The sequence below is a fragment of the Gorilla gorilla genome, chromosome 6 (assembly GCF_029281585.2).
Source record: "Gorilla gorilla gorilla isolate KB3781 chromosome 6, NHGRI_mGorGor1-v2.1_pri, whole genome shotgun sequence".
Taxonomy (NCBI): domain Eukaryota; kingdom Metazoa; phylum Chordata; class Mammalia; order Primates; family Hominidae; genus Gorilla; species Gorilla gorilla.
In genome coordinates this window covers 140,516,661-140,534,728 of record NC_073230.2, presented here as the reverse complement: position 1 = coordinate 140,534,728, position 18,068 = coordinate 140,516,661, and the positions used below count along the sequence as shown (strand labels likewise).

The following is an 18,068-nucleotide window of genomic DNA, read 5'->3' as shown; positions in this document are numbered from 1 at the left end:
CTTACTATAGTAGACTGAGTTTCTATAGAAAACTACAAAACTCTGGTGGTGTGACAGACCATCTTCTACACATAAGTTTCAATTAGTGTTAAATACAGAGCTTACATATGGGGAATCTGCTAAACCCCTTGTGTTCACAGTCTTACTTGCCAAAAGTTTCTCAGAAATAAACTCAAGTTTTAGATATGCTGAATTTTGATGTAATTATGTATGTATTAGACACAATGCTAATAAATCCCTTAAAGCAGCTGCCAATCCATTGATTTAAATTATAATTTTCTTCTGAGGAGAGCATAAAATTGTTACACCATAGTTTAAAAATAAGCATTAAAGTTTCTTCAGATCTTTAGATGTTAAATCTAAGATGGTACATTCAGATAATTATAAAGAGCAACAACTTAAGATTTTATAGTATCTGACAATACAGAATTATATAAACAGCAGAATTTTACTATTAGCTATACCATCTCGGTGATCTCAATAGTTCAAACAAATTTACTCTATGAGCTCAAACAATCCCATTTGATACTCACATTGTAAATATAATTTTAATCAAATAAGCCACATTACTGAATCACAGATAAACACAGTAATTATATGTTAAGTCCATCTCAAATTACAGTAATTAACTGTAGTAAAAAATCTTTAGAACAACAGTTAACAAACAACAGAATGATTAATAAGCTACAGAGCATCTACATAATGGATAAAATTGGTGTTTTCTAAGAATATTTTAAAAATGTGGGAATTTAAATAGTATTCTGCCTTCTTAACAGTACTTTTCACTGCTTACAATAATAATCTAGTAAGAGAGAAAAAAATGTACTTTTTAAAAGTGAGGTAAAATAATTCTATGGGAGGACAATATAATATACCATGGTTCTGATGTGAGGTTTTCTGAACAGTCTAACTTAGTTCAGTAAAAGACTTTTAGGAGATCTAGAGTACTGAAACCATTGAATGCTCTTTAAGAAATCATGAACAAAGTCTGAGTATTTCAGCTGATCTTTGTATAGGTTTTGAAAAGCACAGCCAAGATTTTACAGCCAGATGAATACCTAGAATTGCGTTAACAATGATGGCTAGAGCCACATGTTTTAATATTTCTAACCTGGGCTTAAGGCATTAGAGAATTTTGGGCGACAACGATCTACAAGCTAAGATCTGAGAGGTAAGCAGTACAAGTTAGCTAGATTTTGGAGGGGAGAGGAAAGTGATTCAGGTAGGAGGAATAGCATGGGCAACTCTCAAAGGCAAGTTAAAACACACTATCTATAAAGATTTAATATTCAGTGGTCATGAAACAGAGTTGGTGGCAAGAAAAGTACAGACACCAAGACTAGGACTGGAGAACTAAACTGGGGCACATCATAAAAGAGTCTGTGAATTATGTTAAGTTTAGACTTAATCCTGAGGGCAGGGAGAAACCATTAAAAGATTTAAAGTGAGGAAGAAAACCCACCAGGTTTGTATTTTTAAAAATATGTTCTTTTCTTCACTAGCACTAATCTAAAGGTAAGGCTGTCACTTTATTTTTCCTCTCTGTGTACAACCATAACTCCATGAAGATAGGGCCGTCATTCACAGTTGTACTCCTAGTGCGTAGCTTATTGTCTGGCACCTAGTAGGTGACCAAAAAATATCTGCCCTATAAATGTTAAGGCATATGGTTCTATTCTTTACTGGTAACACAGAATAGCTGTATCCTGCTTGCAGTGTGGAGAATGGGTTGCAGGGAGGGGTACATAGGGAGAAGAAGTCTAGAGACAGAGGCCAAATAGGTGATGTTAGCCCAAACTAGTTTGTAGTGAAGCAGCAATGGGAATAGAGAGAAGATGAGGCAAAATTGGCATGACTTGATGTTAACTGGCTAGATTAGTGAACCTGAGGGTAGTAGTATTAACATCCTCTTGTGAAAATTAAGGCACCCAACAGTAACACCAGTTGAAACTAGAGGGTTAACCCATTTCTACTCCTAGGGTAGCCATGGACAGAGACGCTATTTTCCTTAAAATCTAATTTGGGTCATTTACAAATGTGAAAGCAAAAGCTGAGACATTAGGTAACTTGCTTAAGGTTAACTAAGGACTGAAATAGACTCCAGAGAGCTAGAACAGTGGTTATCAATCCCAGTCGCATATTAGAATCCTCTAGGAGAGAGAAAGCTGGGGGAGGAGTAAAAGGGACATGGGAAAAAGAATGGGAAGGAGGGAAAAGGAAGAAAGTGAGAGAGGCAGAGATGAGGGGAAAAAAAAACAGAAAAAAAGAGAATAATTTCCATTTCACTCTAATGTGCTAACAGAGTCACTGAGGTTCCTCAATTCCAAGCATAACTGCAACAGTTTTAGGTGGGAAATTTTTCCAAGTAATTCTAACCAGATGGTCAACCCTGCCATAAAAATCCTCAGTAAACAAGCCTTTGAACAGTGCAACTCACAGGAACATTGTCAAAATTAACCACTTGGAAAATATACACCTAGGCAAAGAAGTGGTATTGTTAAAACTTAGATCAAGACACTGATACTAAACTTCTGAATAATCTATTTTATTCAGAAAAAAAATCCAAACTCCTTGCATTTGTAACAAGGCACTAAATACTCTGACTCTTATCTCCGTAGCTCTAACCTAGTTTCATACCAACTTTTCCAATCCTCAATACGTACCAGTCCCACTATTTCTGAACATCCCAGGTTCCTTCCTGCTTTGGGAACTCTGTACTTGTTCTTCTCTCAGTTCTTCACATGGTTCTTCCTAATTCTCTACTTTTCATCTTAAATCTTAAAGATTACCTCCTCAAAGATGGTTTCCCAACCTACTCTGTTTAAATGAGACTTCCCTTGTTATTCATTATCACGGCATCCAGTGTATTTTATTCACAGTACTTAGAACACAACTGCAGGTCTCTCTCCACTAGAATGTGAGTCCTCTAAGGGAAAGGATCTTATCCTCCAGGTCCATAGATGAATCCCAAGTGCCTAAAATAATCTTGGGAATATAGAAGACAATGAACTAAGTGGGGAGGGAATGAGGAAGGGAGAGGGACAAACTTAGATGCTAGTAGATGGTCAACAAATATTATTAATGAATTTATTTGCATTGTGGGAAAATTCAGTTGTGTAAACCAATTACACACTGAACACACACAGTAAAAAATGGTGATTTTGATTTTAGAAAAATTGATTATAGCAGTAATCAAACAATGAATCCATTTGTCTTTTCTAATAACATCTCCAGTTCACATTAATAAAACCACAATGGAAAAAAATCCCACAATTAAATGTAAATTTTAAAATAGAATATAAACTTGTATCAACTTTTATACAATAAATAAGTTTTAAAAAGACTAGACAGAAATATATCAAAATTTTAACAAGTTACCTCTGGACAGTTTGATATGTTTTCTTTTTTGCATCTTCTTTATTTTTCAAATTCTCTACAATGAGCATATTTTTACTTTTATGACCACAACAAAATTAAATAAAAAGAATAATTGCCACACTGCTCTAAAGCTAGCCATAACCATGACTGAAGAATAATTGTCGATACTGTACATTACTACATAATTTTAACTCATTAAAAAATTGTTTTGAATGACAGTCATTAAAGCCTACTTGTCATGGTGAATTTTTATTTTACTAGTTCTCTGTCACTATCACGCGTTGCCACTTTTTTTTTTTTTTTTTTTTTTTTGAGACAGAGTCTCGCTCTGTCGCCCAGGGTGGAGTGCAGTGGCGTGATATCGGCTCACTGCAAGCTCCACCTCCCGGGTTCACGCCATTCTCCTGCCTCAGCCTCCCGAGTAGCTGGGACTACAGGCGCCCGCCACCACATCCAGCTAATTTTTTGTATTTTTAGTATAGATGGGGTTTCACCATGTTAGCCAGGATGGTCTCGATCTCCTGACCTCGTGATCCGCCTGTCTTGGCCTCCCAAACTGCTGGGATTACAGGCGTAAGCCACCTCACGTGGCCGCCACTTTTTTCTCTTAATCTTGGGCAGTAGTTTAGCATGGCAGAAACACCTTCTTTGCACTCAAACTTCTAAATCCCAGCTCTGTCATTACATAGTTGTGTAACTGTTTTCATCTTGTACATTAGAATAATACCACCAATTAAAGATATTCTGGTATATGGTAGGGTCTAAATAAAGAGTAGTAATTATTGTCCATGGGAATACATTACCTACTAGCTAGATTATAAGCACTTTGAGAGACTGTGATTGCCTTGTATCCACTGTGTCCGTAGTCTAGCACTGAGTCAGCATGTCATAATTTTCAACATATTGTCATATCAATTACTATCTTCACTACCTTTTTCAGGGAGACCCATCTTAGGATTGTAGAAGGAGTATTACCTCTCTCCTGCTATTTTATTTTTATTTTATAGAGATGAGGGCTAACTATGCTGCCCAGGCTAGTCTCAAACTCCTGGGCTCAAGCAGTCCTCTCACCTTAGCCTCCCAAAGTGCTGGGATTAAAGACATGAGCCACTGCGCCTGACCCTCCTAGTTATTTTAATGGTAAGTTAGAATAACTCTTAAAAGCCAGAGAAAGTCAAATATTAAATCATATAGCTCTACACTCTCCTATGGCAACAGTAAATAAATGAGTAAATAAGACAATTTCAGATAGGGTAAATAATGTCATTACCTATTCAGGTCCATATTTCTAAATCACATGCTAAGCTGCTATTTTAGACATTACCTACTGATTTCCTGTTGTAATAGACGAAGATGTTTACTACACTTACATTATCTTCCCACTATATTTCATCCCAATTTTTGGTTAAACTGACTGTAGTTCTCCATTATGATTAGGGAAATACTGCTTACTGTAAAGCCAAGAAATTTACTGTGATAATGTCTCCTTTTTTATAAAAAGTTTCGCTTTTCCTGTTGTGTCCCTATCCTTCGTTTTTTACATTAGATGCTATTTATACTCATCAACAGATTTTTCTTCCAAATGCTTAACATATCTATTGAGTCTACTTTTATCTGGAAACCTCCTTTTTGTAGAGACAGGGTCTTGCTTTGTTACTCAGGCTGGTCCTAAACTCCTAGATTCAAGCAATCCTCCCATGTCAGTCTCTGGACTAGCTGGAATTACAGGCATATACGACTGTGCCTTGCCTATCTTTTGTTTTTTTGTTTGTTTGTTTTAAAACAAGTTTTTCTTCTTAAATGTGAACAAATATTTTAATTAAAAATATTTTTGTTGCTTTTGTTTTAAAGGAAGCTTGTATTAATCAATAAAATATCCAGAAACAATGTCTGTGAAACAAGTGCTTTTATCCACATTTGGCAAAAGAGCCAATAATAAAAACACCAATTTATAAGCAACAGCTAAAAAGAAAAGCAGCTGATCTACTTTCTCACCCTATTGTTCAAATTAGCATTTTAAACCATTGCACCTTAATTAAAACCACTCTTTTAGATACAATAATCACAGGCAAAGCAACTACTATGTAGGGTAACTATAAATGATCAAAACAGGACACTTTTGAAAATGAACGGAGCACTATTAATAATTATGCCAGGGCAATATGCATAATCTAAGCAAACCAGCCATTCCATTACTAATAACCTCCTAGATGCTGAGCTTTTAAACTTACAAGGTGTTACCAATCCCATGAAGTTCCCCCCTTAAGACACACACCCTACTATGCTAGTGCCTAATATAAAGATCACTACAGTGAAAATAGAAGATGAAAAAAATTAGCAAACACAGAATAAAGTTTTTAAGATATTGATTCTTCCTACCCCGCCCCCCAACAAGCACACACACAATTCATTTAGAAATTCACATATTTTCTGCTTGAAGGAAATAGTAATTCCCATATTTAAAAATAGATAGAACTGAATAAGCTGGTAGAATTTTCTTTCTCTTACTTGGAATTACTCAATTAAAGAAATAAAGGGTGAAAAATGAGTAGAAAGAAAAGAGAATGAACTGCAGTTTTCTACCTAAAGTAGTTAAGACATGAGAGAAGAAATCACTCAATGCCCTTACCCATCCCAGAGTCTTTCTTGGTGCCATCTGATATTATGTCTACATGATCAGAGTCCACATCATAACTAAAGAAATCATTCAAATAGGTCTTTGATCGCTGGCCACCAAATACATATAAGCAACGATTTTTCTGAAAAAGAAGAAAAAAAAAAGAAAGGAGTAACTTGTCACTTCCATGAAGAACTCAGAATGATCCTTTAAAAATTTAAACCTCTACAAAAGTAATTTTATAACAGATCCCAATGGAGTACTATGCTGGAATAAAAGGGAAAGAGGAAGCTCTCTACATATTGCTAAAAGGGGATCTCTAGGACATCCTGTTAAAGAAGAAAAGCAAGGTGCAGAATAATATATACAGGTTCCTTCTTCCTTTGCGTAGGAATGGAGAAGAAGGAATATCTGTGCATCAGACAAAAAGAGGGGGAGAGAGGGAAAGAGAATGTGAGAGAGGGGAAAAGTGAGAGAGACAGCACGCAAGCGAGAGCGAGAATAGAGATTGCTTCTTTTTTTGAAAAACAAAGGAAGGATAAACCAAAGCCTAATAAAAGACAGTTACCTATAGTGGCAGGAACAGAGCAGGAAGACCTCTCCAAAAATAATACCTTGACGTATGGTTTTGACTTTAGAACCATGTATATGCTTTTATTTAATTAGAAGACAAAATTAACTCAAAAAAAAATCTAAAATTTGGGCAAAAAAAAATCCAACAAATAAACCTATCTGTATATAAAGATATACTCAGACACAGAAATAGTATTTCTAATGATTTTAATACATACTTTTTGACTACCCATCCCTAGAAGTCTAAATCCTAAACAGAAAAATAATCAGAAAGCAACGTTAAACAGCACTCAGTGATCCTGTTGTTAGTTTTTTTTACTGTGAAAGCTATTATAGACAGACAAAGCAAGTAATGTTATGAAGCAGGATTTTAACCTTAAAAGACACAAAAATAGGCCAGGCATGGTGGCTCACACCTGTAGTCCTAGCATTTGGGCAGGCCAAGGTGAGAGGATTGCTTGAGACAGCCTGGGCAACATAGCAAGGCCCTGTCTTTACTTCTACTTCTACTACTTCTACTTCTACTACTTCTACTTCTACTTCTACTTCTACTACTTCTACTTCTACTTCTACTACTTCTACTTCTACTTCTACTTCTTCTACTTCTACTTCTACTTCTACTCCTACTTCTTCTACTTCTACTTCTACTTCTACTACTACTACTACTACTTCTCAAAACCCAGGTGTGGTGGTACACACCTGTAGTTTTAGCTACTTTTGGGGCTAAGGTGAGAGGATCATTTGAGCCCTGACATTCAAGGCTGTAGTGAGCTACGATCTGTGCTCCAGTTGGGGTAAAAAGAAAAGATATAAAGTTACAAAATAGAAGACATTAAGATAAAAAATATTTTATTTGAATCAGACATATCAGTATGAACTCACGATTTCATTTTTCTCTTACAAAAAAAGATACATAAATATGTTGTGGGGGGTGCTCCTACTAGCCAAAGAGAAAAATTTGAGCACCAAGAAAGTGGCCGGGTACAGTGGCTCATGCCTGTAATCCCAACACTTTAGAAGGCAGAGGCGGGTGGATCACCTGAGGTCAGGAGTTCAAGACCAGCCTGGCCAACATGGCGAAACCCTGTCTTTACTAAATACAAAAAATTAGCCGGGCGTGGTGGTGCATGCCTGTAATCCCAGCTACTTGGGAGGCTGAAGCAGAAGAATTGCTTGAAGTTGGGAGGCAGAGGTTGCAGTGAGGCAACATTCCACCATTGCACTCCAGCCTGGGCAACAAAAGCAAAACTCCGTCTCAAAATAAAAGAAGAAGAATGACAGCATTGGATAGAAACACATCAGATATGTAAAATACTTCATAATAAAATTTTTGTATACATATCATTGGTTAACTTTGGAGCCTCAAAGTTAACTCATTAATATGAAAATCAATAAAGAAAAACAATGAAACATTTATACTGCCTATTCAGTATGCTTTACATTTCAGGGTAACCAAAAAGTTAATGAGAGGAAGTTTTGTTTTTTTTTCCCCCGTAATAGGAGAATCACACACTTAACAAATGCAGAGGAAATGACATCATTAGAAAAATCACCGTCTTACACATCCTAACGAAATTTAGGTAATGAATGGCTACAAAAACGATTAGGTAAAAGTTTGAAAGAAAACTTTATAATTGATCAGTCAGGCTAATAACACCCAAACCTATTAACCATCATTAAAAGTATGACAACCAGTTATTAAATGCCTCTTCATATTTTGCAGTCAGAGTGTCTATGAAGTATTCTTGCACATTCTCCCCGGCCCCCCAAAATAGATAGTGAATCTAAAATCAAGCCTCTGAGTGCAATGACCAGTTTACAGGAAACATGAAAGAGGAACACATTAAATGACACTATGAAGATAAAATCAAAATCAAAACTGGAAATGTGGGAGATTCTAGAGCACAAATGTCTCACTTAGTGGGTTGTGTGTAGGGGGGAATAGGGAATAGGGAGGAAAGAGTACTATTACAATTTTTTTAAAAATGTAAGAAACATAACAACCAAATGCAAAATACCATTTTTTGAATCTTGACTTAAATAAAACAACTAAGTAAAGGTATTTTTCAGTATACTAGAAAAAAAGAACACAGATAGAATATTAAATGATATTAAAGAACTGCTTTTATTTGGTTGATAATGATATTGCAGTTATGTTTCCTTTTTCTTTTTTCTTTTTCTTTTTTTTTTTTCTTAAAGAGATAGAGTCTTGCTGTATTGCCCAGGCTGGAGCACAGTGGCTATCACAGGCGCAATCCCACTATTCATCAGCATGGGAGTTTTGACCTGCTCTGTTTCTGACATAGCCAATTCACCCCTACTTAAGCAACTTGGTGGTCCCTCGCTTCTGGGAGGTAACCATACTGATGCCAAACTTAGTATGAACAACTGATCAGCACAGTGCAATGTGGCCCAGAACTGGGCTCCAGCAATCCTCAGCCTCCTGGGTAGCTGGGACTACAGGAGTGCACCAACACACCCAACTGTAATTATGTTTTTAAAAAGTCCTTATCTGTTAGAATTATACACTATAGTAGTATTTACAAGTATAATGATACAGTATCTGGGATCTGCTTTAAAACACTACAGCACATGCTATAACAAGATGTTGTAGAAAAGGAATAAAAATTTTAAAAATACTCCAGCACAATAAAATTTAAGCATAAACTTAAAAATCAAAGAAACATCAAGAAAATGAATGAAATTAAAGTGCTGTATGAAAAATGAACAGACTATTGATAACTGTTGAAACAATGAGCACACAAAAATGTATTATATTATCCTGTCCACTTTGTAGAGAGAAAAACATGTGTAAAATACATGTTAAAGAACATGTTTAAAATATTTCATGACATTGTTTTAAAGCTGTGTTCACAGAAAGAACACCAAGATTTCATTAGAACATTTGAAAAGGTTAAAATAAAGTCTGTATGTTGGTTTTGCTGATACATTTATTATTATTATTATATTATTATTATTGAGACAGAATCTTGCTCTGTCACCCAGGCTGGAGTGCAGTGGCATGATCTTGGCTCACTGCTGCAGCCTTTGCCTTCTGGGTTCAAGCCATTCTCCCACCTCAGCCTCCCAAGTAGCTGGGACTACAGGCACAGGTCACCACGCCAGGCTAATTTTTGTATTTTTACTAGGGATGGGGTTTCGCCATGTTGGCCAGGCTCGTCTCAAACTTCTGGAATCAAGTGATCCACTGCTCCTGACCATTGCTGATACATTTAAATTCTAATTCTATAAAATCAAATCTTAAATTCTTTGTACTTAATGGAGAATAGCAGAAGGGAAAATAAGAACAGAGTAAGAAATTGTCCTTCTAATTACTAAGAGACATAAGTAGAAAGGCATAAGAAAGGAACATAGCTACAAAATCTACATAAGCAGAGAAATTAGTCATAAGATTGCCCAGGTTGGTAGCCAGGTAGTAACTATTTAGGAATTAACAGGTTGATGGGAAAAGTCTCATAATTAGCAAACAGTTCACTGTTAAAGAAGTTTTGTCTTTCTCTGTCATTGCTACACTAATCTCTTCCTAAAGAATTAGATTTCACCACTTCTTTTCCTATCTAGATATACATGACAAAATAACATTTACGCAATGTACAGAATGCTCTTACTGAGTGGAATAGCATGCAGTGTCCTATTCGAGACTGGATGTCCTCAGGCCCAGCATTACAGGAGTCCTCTCGAAGAAGTTTCCAGGTTTGACATTGACAGTTGAAAGCAAACAAGCCACTGAATTGTGGTTCACTGGCTCTGCTGTCATCTACGCTGCCATTACAAGTCAAAATTCTACCACCAAAAGTGTAGATCATATGTTTTTCTGAGTCCATACACATCTATCAGAACAAGGCAACAGATTGAATAGTTTTAGTTTGTTCCTGTCATATGTGCTAAAACAAAACCAACATGTACAGTTTTACATTCTCAAAAAAACCCTAAACTTTGTCCCTAATGACACTAAATACCACCCCTGATTATCATATGCAAGTTTCTAAATAATTTTTCAAGTTGTCATTTTTGTCAGTGAGGGTAAAAACATGTTGAAATAAAGAGCTTTCTGCTTTCTTGAAATTGCATAATTTTTATCAAAATCAACCAATGATACATGAGGCGTTGATTTATATGTAAGAGTGAATACTTATATTCTGGGTGAATAGTGATCATACCCTCCTTATAAAAATTCCCTTCTTTCATTCTAGGCAAGCATCCTATTAATATTACTACCATTTATTAAACGATCAGATATGCAAATAAGAGTGGTGAAGCTAAATTCACCTCTCTGCATTTATTTTTATAAAACCCTTCAGATTATGTTACAAAACAGTAAAACAAACAAACAAAAGGACATTTACAACAATCAAGTCTCCAGACTGACTTCTACAGTGTGAAGAACTCTGCCTACTTTTAACATAGCACTATTTAATTTTCTTTGAATTAAGCTATACACTTCATGTTTAAAAGTCAAGCTTTATTCTTCCATTCTTTCAACTCAAGATTATAACTTTTCATAAAAATGTGTGAGAAAACAGCCATTTGTCACGAGACAATAAGAATCAAATTCTGTTTCAAATAACACATAAATCCAAGTTGGGAATTAGCTGTTGAACGTAAGTGGCATTTACATAAAGAATAAATTGTGTACACAAAACATCTATGTTTTGCTAAAATAAAACCCAACCATTTGATGTTCAATTCTCCTACCAGATTGCTTCTGCTATTTATGTATTTTTTTAAACAAAAGGCTATTTTCATATTTTTTTTTTTTTTTTCCTAGACAGAGTTTCACTCTTGTTGCCCAGGCTAGAGTGCAACAGCATGAGATTGGCTCACCACAACCTCTGCCTCCCAGGTTCAAGCAATTCTCCTGCCTCAGCCTCCTGGGTAGCTGGGATTACCAGCATATGCCACCACGCCAGGATAATTTTGTATTTTTAGTAGAGATGGTGTTACTCCATGTTGGTCAGGCTGGTCTTGAACTCTCGACCTCAGGTGATCCACCTGCCTCAGCCTCCCAAAGTGCTGGGATTACAGGCATGAGCCACCGTGCCTGGCTATTTTCATAACTTTAAATGTTGTTTTAAAAAACTGTAGTTATTATTAAAAAGATTCTAACATCTCCTAATTTTTATCTACCACTAAAAAGATCTACCTCATTAGCCATTTCCCAGGTTTCTCAAAGACTTCCATAAATTAAGATGAAAATCTATTCCCCAAGGGTGAAATCTTGGTAAACATGGTTGAAAAACAAAGATGTCTGGAAGTATTCCTATTTTTTAAAATGATCATACAGTTAAAATCAGCACACTGCTGAAAACAACTCAGTTTGGCCCCATCCACTGCCTCCGCTGAGGGCTTCATTGGAGCTGGGTCACATTTCCGTTTCTGAAGCACTTCAGACTCAACCACTCCAAATATCTGGGAACTATGCTGAAAATCTTTAGGGACTCACATTAAATGAGTCTATTTCCATTTTTTATTAACTCACAGATTCATACTAATGGCCAATCTTTGTTACCAACCCCCTACCTTTCTACTTCGTATGGCTACAAAGAGAGTTTCTTTCTTTTTGAGAATATTCAAGCTTAATTTTGATGTGGTTTATTCTCATTTGTTTGCAGGGCTGAAGTATAAACATCTTTATCTTAGTAGTTCTTCCTAGCACACCAGTTTAAACCAAGAAACCTTTTAATATTCGATTTCCATTCTTTTGATTTGTTTTGTCATTTTTACTCTCCGAAAAAATTTCTGAAAAGCTAGTAAACTTATTAAACTCTGTGTGATAATGTCTTTTCCATCAAAGACTTAAAAAAATCTTTAAAGCCAAAAGTTGAAAGACTATTCATTTATTATGTCAGGAGTTAGATATTTAATTTTTAAAATCAAAATAGTGGATAACCACTTATTTTCCTGGGAAAAATTATTTTTTGAACCTGAAAATGACTTTATTTTACTCATCACAGGAATACAAGATTGGTAAGGGTTTGGCTGGGTTCAAAATAATCTTCTCCTCACAAAATGTGAAGATATTGCTATAAAGGCTTCTAAGTATCCAATGTTGTCCAACCTACCACCCTCCCTTCTACAAACCTCCAAAAATGCCTCATGACCCAGTGAGAATATCAGTGAGCTGAGATCTTCAATTCTTCAACTGAAGTTTTTCCTGCTACTTCTTGGCTAGCTCACTTTCCATTTTCTAGTAATTTCCATAAAAAGTGATTATACTTGAAGGACAGTTTGGCTAGATATAAAATTATTGGCTCACACTGTCTTTTCTTGAATGTCTTCTAAGATGTTGCTCTATTATCTCCTGGCACTGAAAGTAGATGTAGAGAAATCTGGTACCAGTCTCATTTTAGTTCTCTTATAGGTGACTTGATCATTTTGTCTACTTGCTATAAAATTATCTCTTATCTTTTATAGTCAGTGTTATTAATATACGTCTTAGAGTTAAGTATTTGGGTCAACTTTTTCTGAATATAGTATGCCCATTTGACATGCGGAGTAAAATCTTTCTTCAGGAAAATGTTCTTGAATTCAATTGATAAATATTTGTTTTTTCCATTGTTTTGGCTTTCTTCTTTAAAGTCTCCAGTTATATACATATGTTGGCTCTCCTCTGCCTACCTTCCCTGGCTAATCATTTTTACCTCTTTGTTTTATCTTATTCCTATGCTATATGATCATTACCTATTCTTCTTTACGCTCTTTGTAGATAAGTCTTCATTTCTGAAAGGGGTAATGTACTGGGATATAACTTTCATTTATTGTTATTTTTCTTTTTATTGTTTTTCTTTAGAATGTCTCTCTAAAGCTTTGTTATTTATTGCTTTTTAGTTTTTCATATGTAATTGAGTTGAATTTCCCTGGACCAGATAACTTCACAGAGGATTTCTATAGAAGGTGGATGTTCTTGCTCAAGAACTCCTTCCTCTGTTGCTACTGAATTGAATGGCTCCTTCAAAATATGGCACTTCCGGTGAAGCCATACCTTCTCTAATTCTATGACTCTCATCTGGCTTACAGGGCTGATCTCAAGCTTTGAGCTCCCCAAGTTTCTTACTGGCCATTGCAAAAGAAGCCATCATTCCCACTGTGTTTCCTTCACTTTTACAAAATAATGCTTTCTGACACATATCACCTCTGGATCTTTCTGGGTACTTTGCACATGTTAATTCACTGATTCTTCTAGTGGCTGCCCTGGGTGCAATTTGTGCCCTGTCCCTGACACTTCTCACTGTGACATACAACTGCTAGGCTCCCTTTGCTTTCCCAGGTCTCCCTATTATACTGTTGTGGGCTTCAACAAAAGTTCTGAGTATTTTAGTTGTTTTTGGCTAAACTTACAAGGCATTGGGAGTTACAGGTTTACTCTAGCTCTTGGTTTTGCTGAGAGAGAGAGACTGTGTGTGTGTGTGTGTGTTTAAATCTTTTTGCTTGATTACCATTATTCCTGGAAAACCACACAAAGCAACATCAAGGAAAGCTTGAGAACTAAACTGCCACTATGTTCTTAAGAAATCCAGATGTCTTCAAATTTTATTTTTTAAATATGTTAAAATTAAAAATGGCAAATAGCTTTTAAGCATGTTTGTATCGTATAGCTTTCTCATATTTTTATCAAATTTGAACACTGTGTTAAATCCTAAATTGTCATGAACACCACAAGCTATTTTTGGAGTGTCATAAACACTACAAGTGTAAGTTCTAACTTTTAGCTTTATTTGTATGAAATAGAATAGCAAATGCAGGAGTATACAGATTACTTGCTCACTGTTACAGGGCTAGTTGTTGGCTGAATTAGTACTGAAATCCTTGTTTCTTCACCCCCAGTGTTCTGCTGTACCATCTAACCAGTTGAAAACCATGCATTATTTAACAGCACCCAGCTTTCAAGAAACATCCTATTTTATAAAAGTCAAGAGAAACAAAGGCCACACACAAGAACTCTCTATGTGCTACTCCTAAGCTATTCTTTTTTCAACCTGTAAAAAAAAAAAAGACATCAGCATCTTTCGTAAAAGAAATACGTAACCATTTGGGAACAAGAGAATAAATTGTTCCCTAACAATATTATCTGCTGATGTTTTTAAAAGATCAGAACCAGCCTAACTTTTCTTGGCATGCTTATTTTCCACGTGAAGAACATTGAGGGTGTCAGCAGGGATGTGCATAGCTCTGTGGAGCTCAGTTAAATAGAGCCAACAGAAGTTCCAAATTTAAGCTGGGTAGTATTTCCAAGAATACTAGTTTTGATTTTCTACCTACCACTTAACTTCACAGGCATAACTCACTCTTCCTCTCCTTACCATTCTCCCATAACAATTATATGTTAATAGAAATATGGCAATAGGATAGTTTAAAAGCAAATAATTAACAAAAATCTATAAAGACACAATAAATGAAGACCCTGGGTTCTAAGCCCTAGATAAGATTTTAGGTCTCACTTAAGTTTTGTCATAATTCTAGCACCACCTCCCATTTCCCAAATACTAGATAATTTATGTTCATCAATACAGACTTACAGATTTTTAAAGTCTTTTTCTCCTCAATACATCAAAAAAAACTTTGGACGTTGGTTGAGCCAGGTAAAAACTTGCTTATGGAATTCAAAATGGTTACTGTCTTTTTTGACCTACATTGAATTTGTATGGAATAAGTATTCAAAGACAGGTAACAATCATAATGACAATGATGGTGCTAATGAGAGCTACATGTATATTAATATTAAAATGGCTTACAATGAGGCTATGTTCAGTCTTCTAGTCTACAACATTATTGTATAATTTCTATTGGTGCTGAGTTTAATCTAGTATGTCAAATTCCCCTCTAGGTTTATACAATTTTGTGACTATAAACAAAACAAAATATATTTCACTCTAACTGGAAGAAAAGCTCTAGATTTCATCTAGTTCATTATAAAGTGATTTCCATTTCTCACAGGAATGTAGAATAAGAAATATAATTAAAAGGGTAAGTTGTTATTGTTGATTTATGCATATGTATTATAAAACTAAATTTGTTTTTCCTAATATTGCTCCATCTACTCTCTAAAGTTTCTATAAATCAACAGTCTATGTCCTGAGATCTTCATATTCTACCCTGCAACAAACAAGAGAAAAAAATTTAAAGAATAACTTTATACCCACTGAAACAACAATTATTATTACTATCATAGATATTTGTCATGGAAAGCACTACTGGACAACTCAGCATAACATCTAACATAAACTCTAATTGCAAGAATCACTAAGCACTGATTAATTCCATCATATATTTAACTGTGCATCAAACCTGATGATCAAACACCAATTTCGGCCCTCCATCAGCAGCAGTATCCTCACTTAGTAACATCCATGTGTTTGTATCAATGTCATAACGATAGAAGTCACTTTTCAGAGATTTGCTGTTCCTCACAGAGGAATCCAAGTAACGCCCCAATGTGTAGATTTGCCTCCGTTGAATGTCAATGCACATTTTATGACACGATCTGGCACTAGGACCATTCTGTAGAGAGAGAGAGAAAATAAATAAATAAATAAACAAACAAACAAATAAATAAATGAAAGAGCAAAAAAAAAAATCAAAGAATAATAGAAAAATTAAACGCCATTTTTTATTACCTTTCATTAAAAGGTTTCTCAGAAACTCACATCAAGTCAACCAATATGAGTCCAACACTAGGCTTAACTCTCTAAAGGAAAGCAAAAGCAGTAAGCAGTAGGAGACAGAAATCTTACCTTAGAAATGCTTAAAATCTACCAGGAAAGATGAGATGAACTACACTGCAGCTTATGGCACTCTGTTTATAACATCTATATGGTTTCTACCATATACTGCACTGCATTTTAGTCATTTGTGCAGAGTTCAATTCTCTATTACATGACAATCTACTTTAAGACATGTTTGGTCTTTTTGAACATTTTTGTATTTCTCATCAGAATCTAGCACAAAAGAGGTACTCCAAGAATATTTAGAATCAGTGAATTTCAAAATTAGAAGAAACATCAATAAAATCTCTAGTTTACTCACTTGGACACAGGGCAGGGAACATCACACACCAGGGACTGTCGAGGGGTGGGGGTCGGGGGAGGGATAGCATTAGGAGAAATACCTAATGTAAATGATGAGTTGATGGGTGCAGCAAACCAACATGGCACATGTATACCTATCTATCAAACCTTCACATTGTGCACAGGTACCCTAGAACTTAAGAGTATAATAAAAATTAAAAATAAAAAAAATAAAATCTCTAGTTTTCTCCTTTTAAAGAGGAGAAAATACAAGTCTAGCAAGGAAATATAAGACCAGGATGATACCTTTAATAAGCTAGTGACAGAAACTAATAAGAATCCAAGTCTATCACTTCTTTATCCATCCTTTACATTGCAAAATTAATTTTCCTGATTGAATAAATAGCACAGCTACAGTAAATAAATAGGGAATACTATTAAGAACAGTATATTATCAATAAATTAATTAGCTGGTATCACTTGTATCACAGGACCCAATAAAACATAAAAAATATTGTAGTATAGTCAAAAGGGTTCATCGGGGAAAAAGAACTTCAATTGCATAGGGTTTAATTAGCTGAAAAGGGGAAAGGAAAGGAAACTAATGTTTGTTAAACAACTCTCAAGTTCTGTTTACACTATTACTGTGTATGTGTGTGTTCCATTTAATCCTTATAACAACCCCGTATGGAAATATTATCACCATTTCACAGAGTCCACCGTCACAAAACTAGGAAGTAAGATAGCAAATCTACGCCCTTGTGTACCAGAGCCAAAAACTGGGCTCTTTCACAATTTCAGATTATTTTTTCTAGAAGAAAAACAAAGGCAAAAATATACTTGTTAATAGAGTCTATGCAGTTATGACTGAGATGAAGAGTTCTTCCTGCAGAAATAACAGAATTGATGTATAAAGTGGACATAGAAAGCCTGATGAATGACTGACAGAGGAGACAATTTATGATCCTGTAGGCAATAAAGAACCATTGGTGGTTTCTAAAGCAAGATATAACATAAAAAGGCAGTATTCTAAGAAGAGTAATCTAGCAGTATTAATTAAGTGAAATGAAGGAATATTAGGCAGGAAGAACAGTATTTTGACAATGAAGTTGATGTGAATGTACACTTTAATATTCATACTAATTATTTTCAAACTTATTTTAAAATATTTTTTGTCAAAGAATATCTTCAGCAAATAAGGTGAAAATTTGATTTAAGAAAGGATTGCCTCCATAAATAATCTCAAAAACAAAGACGGAGTAACATATAATAAATCTATGCCATAATGCATAGAGTGTAAAACTTGAAATTTTAATAAGAGAATAATAGAACTTCTTGCTTCAACTAAATTAGCACAAATAATATTAAAATGATGACCAAGTTATATGCCAAGAAAAAAGAAATAAAGATAAATCAATAGAATAGAAAACATGAAAAAAAATAGAGAAAATTAACAAAGTTGGTTCTTTGAAAGA

The 18,068-nt window shown here is 35.0% G+C and overlaps 1 protein-coding gene across 6 annotated transcripts in view; it reads right to left on the bottom strand.

Moving 5' to 3' along the window:
• The window catches only part of MKLN1 (muskelin 1), a 376,139-nt gene that overhangs the window by 36,046 nt on the left and 322,025 nt on the right, over positions 1-18,068 (bottom strand). For all 6 annotated transcript variants that reach the window (XM_031012932.3, XM_055392285.2, XM_031012931.3 and 3 more), the window contains 3 exons: positions 15,875-16,087; positions 10,198-10,419; positions 6,008-6,137 (listed from right to left, as the gene is read on the bottom strand). In XM_031012932.3, coding sequence (XP_030868792.1) covers positions 6,008-6,137; positions 10,198-10,419; positions 15,875-16,087 — 565 coding nt within the window. The remainder of the gene's footprint in view (positions 1-6,007; positions 6,138-10,197; positions 10,420-15,874; positions 16,088-18,068) is intronic.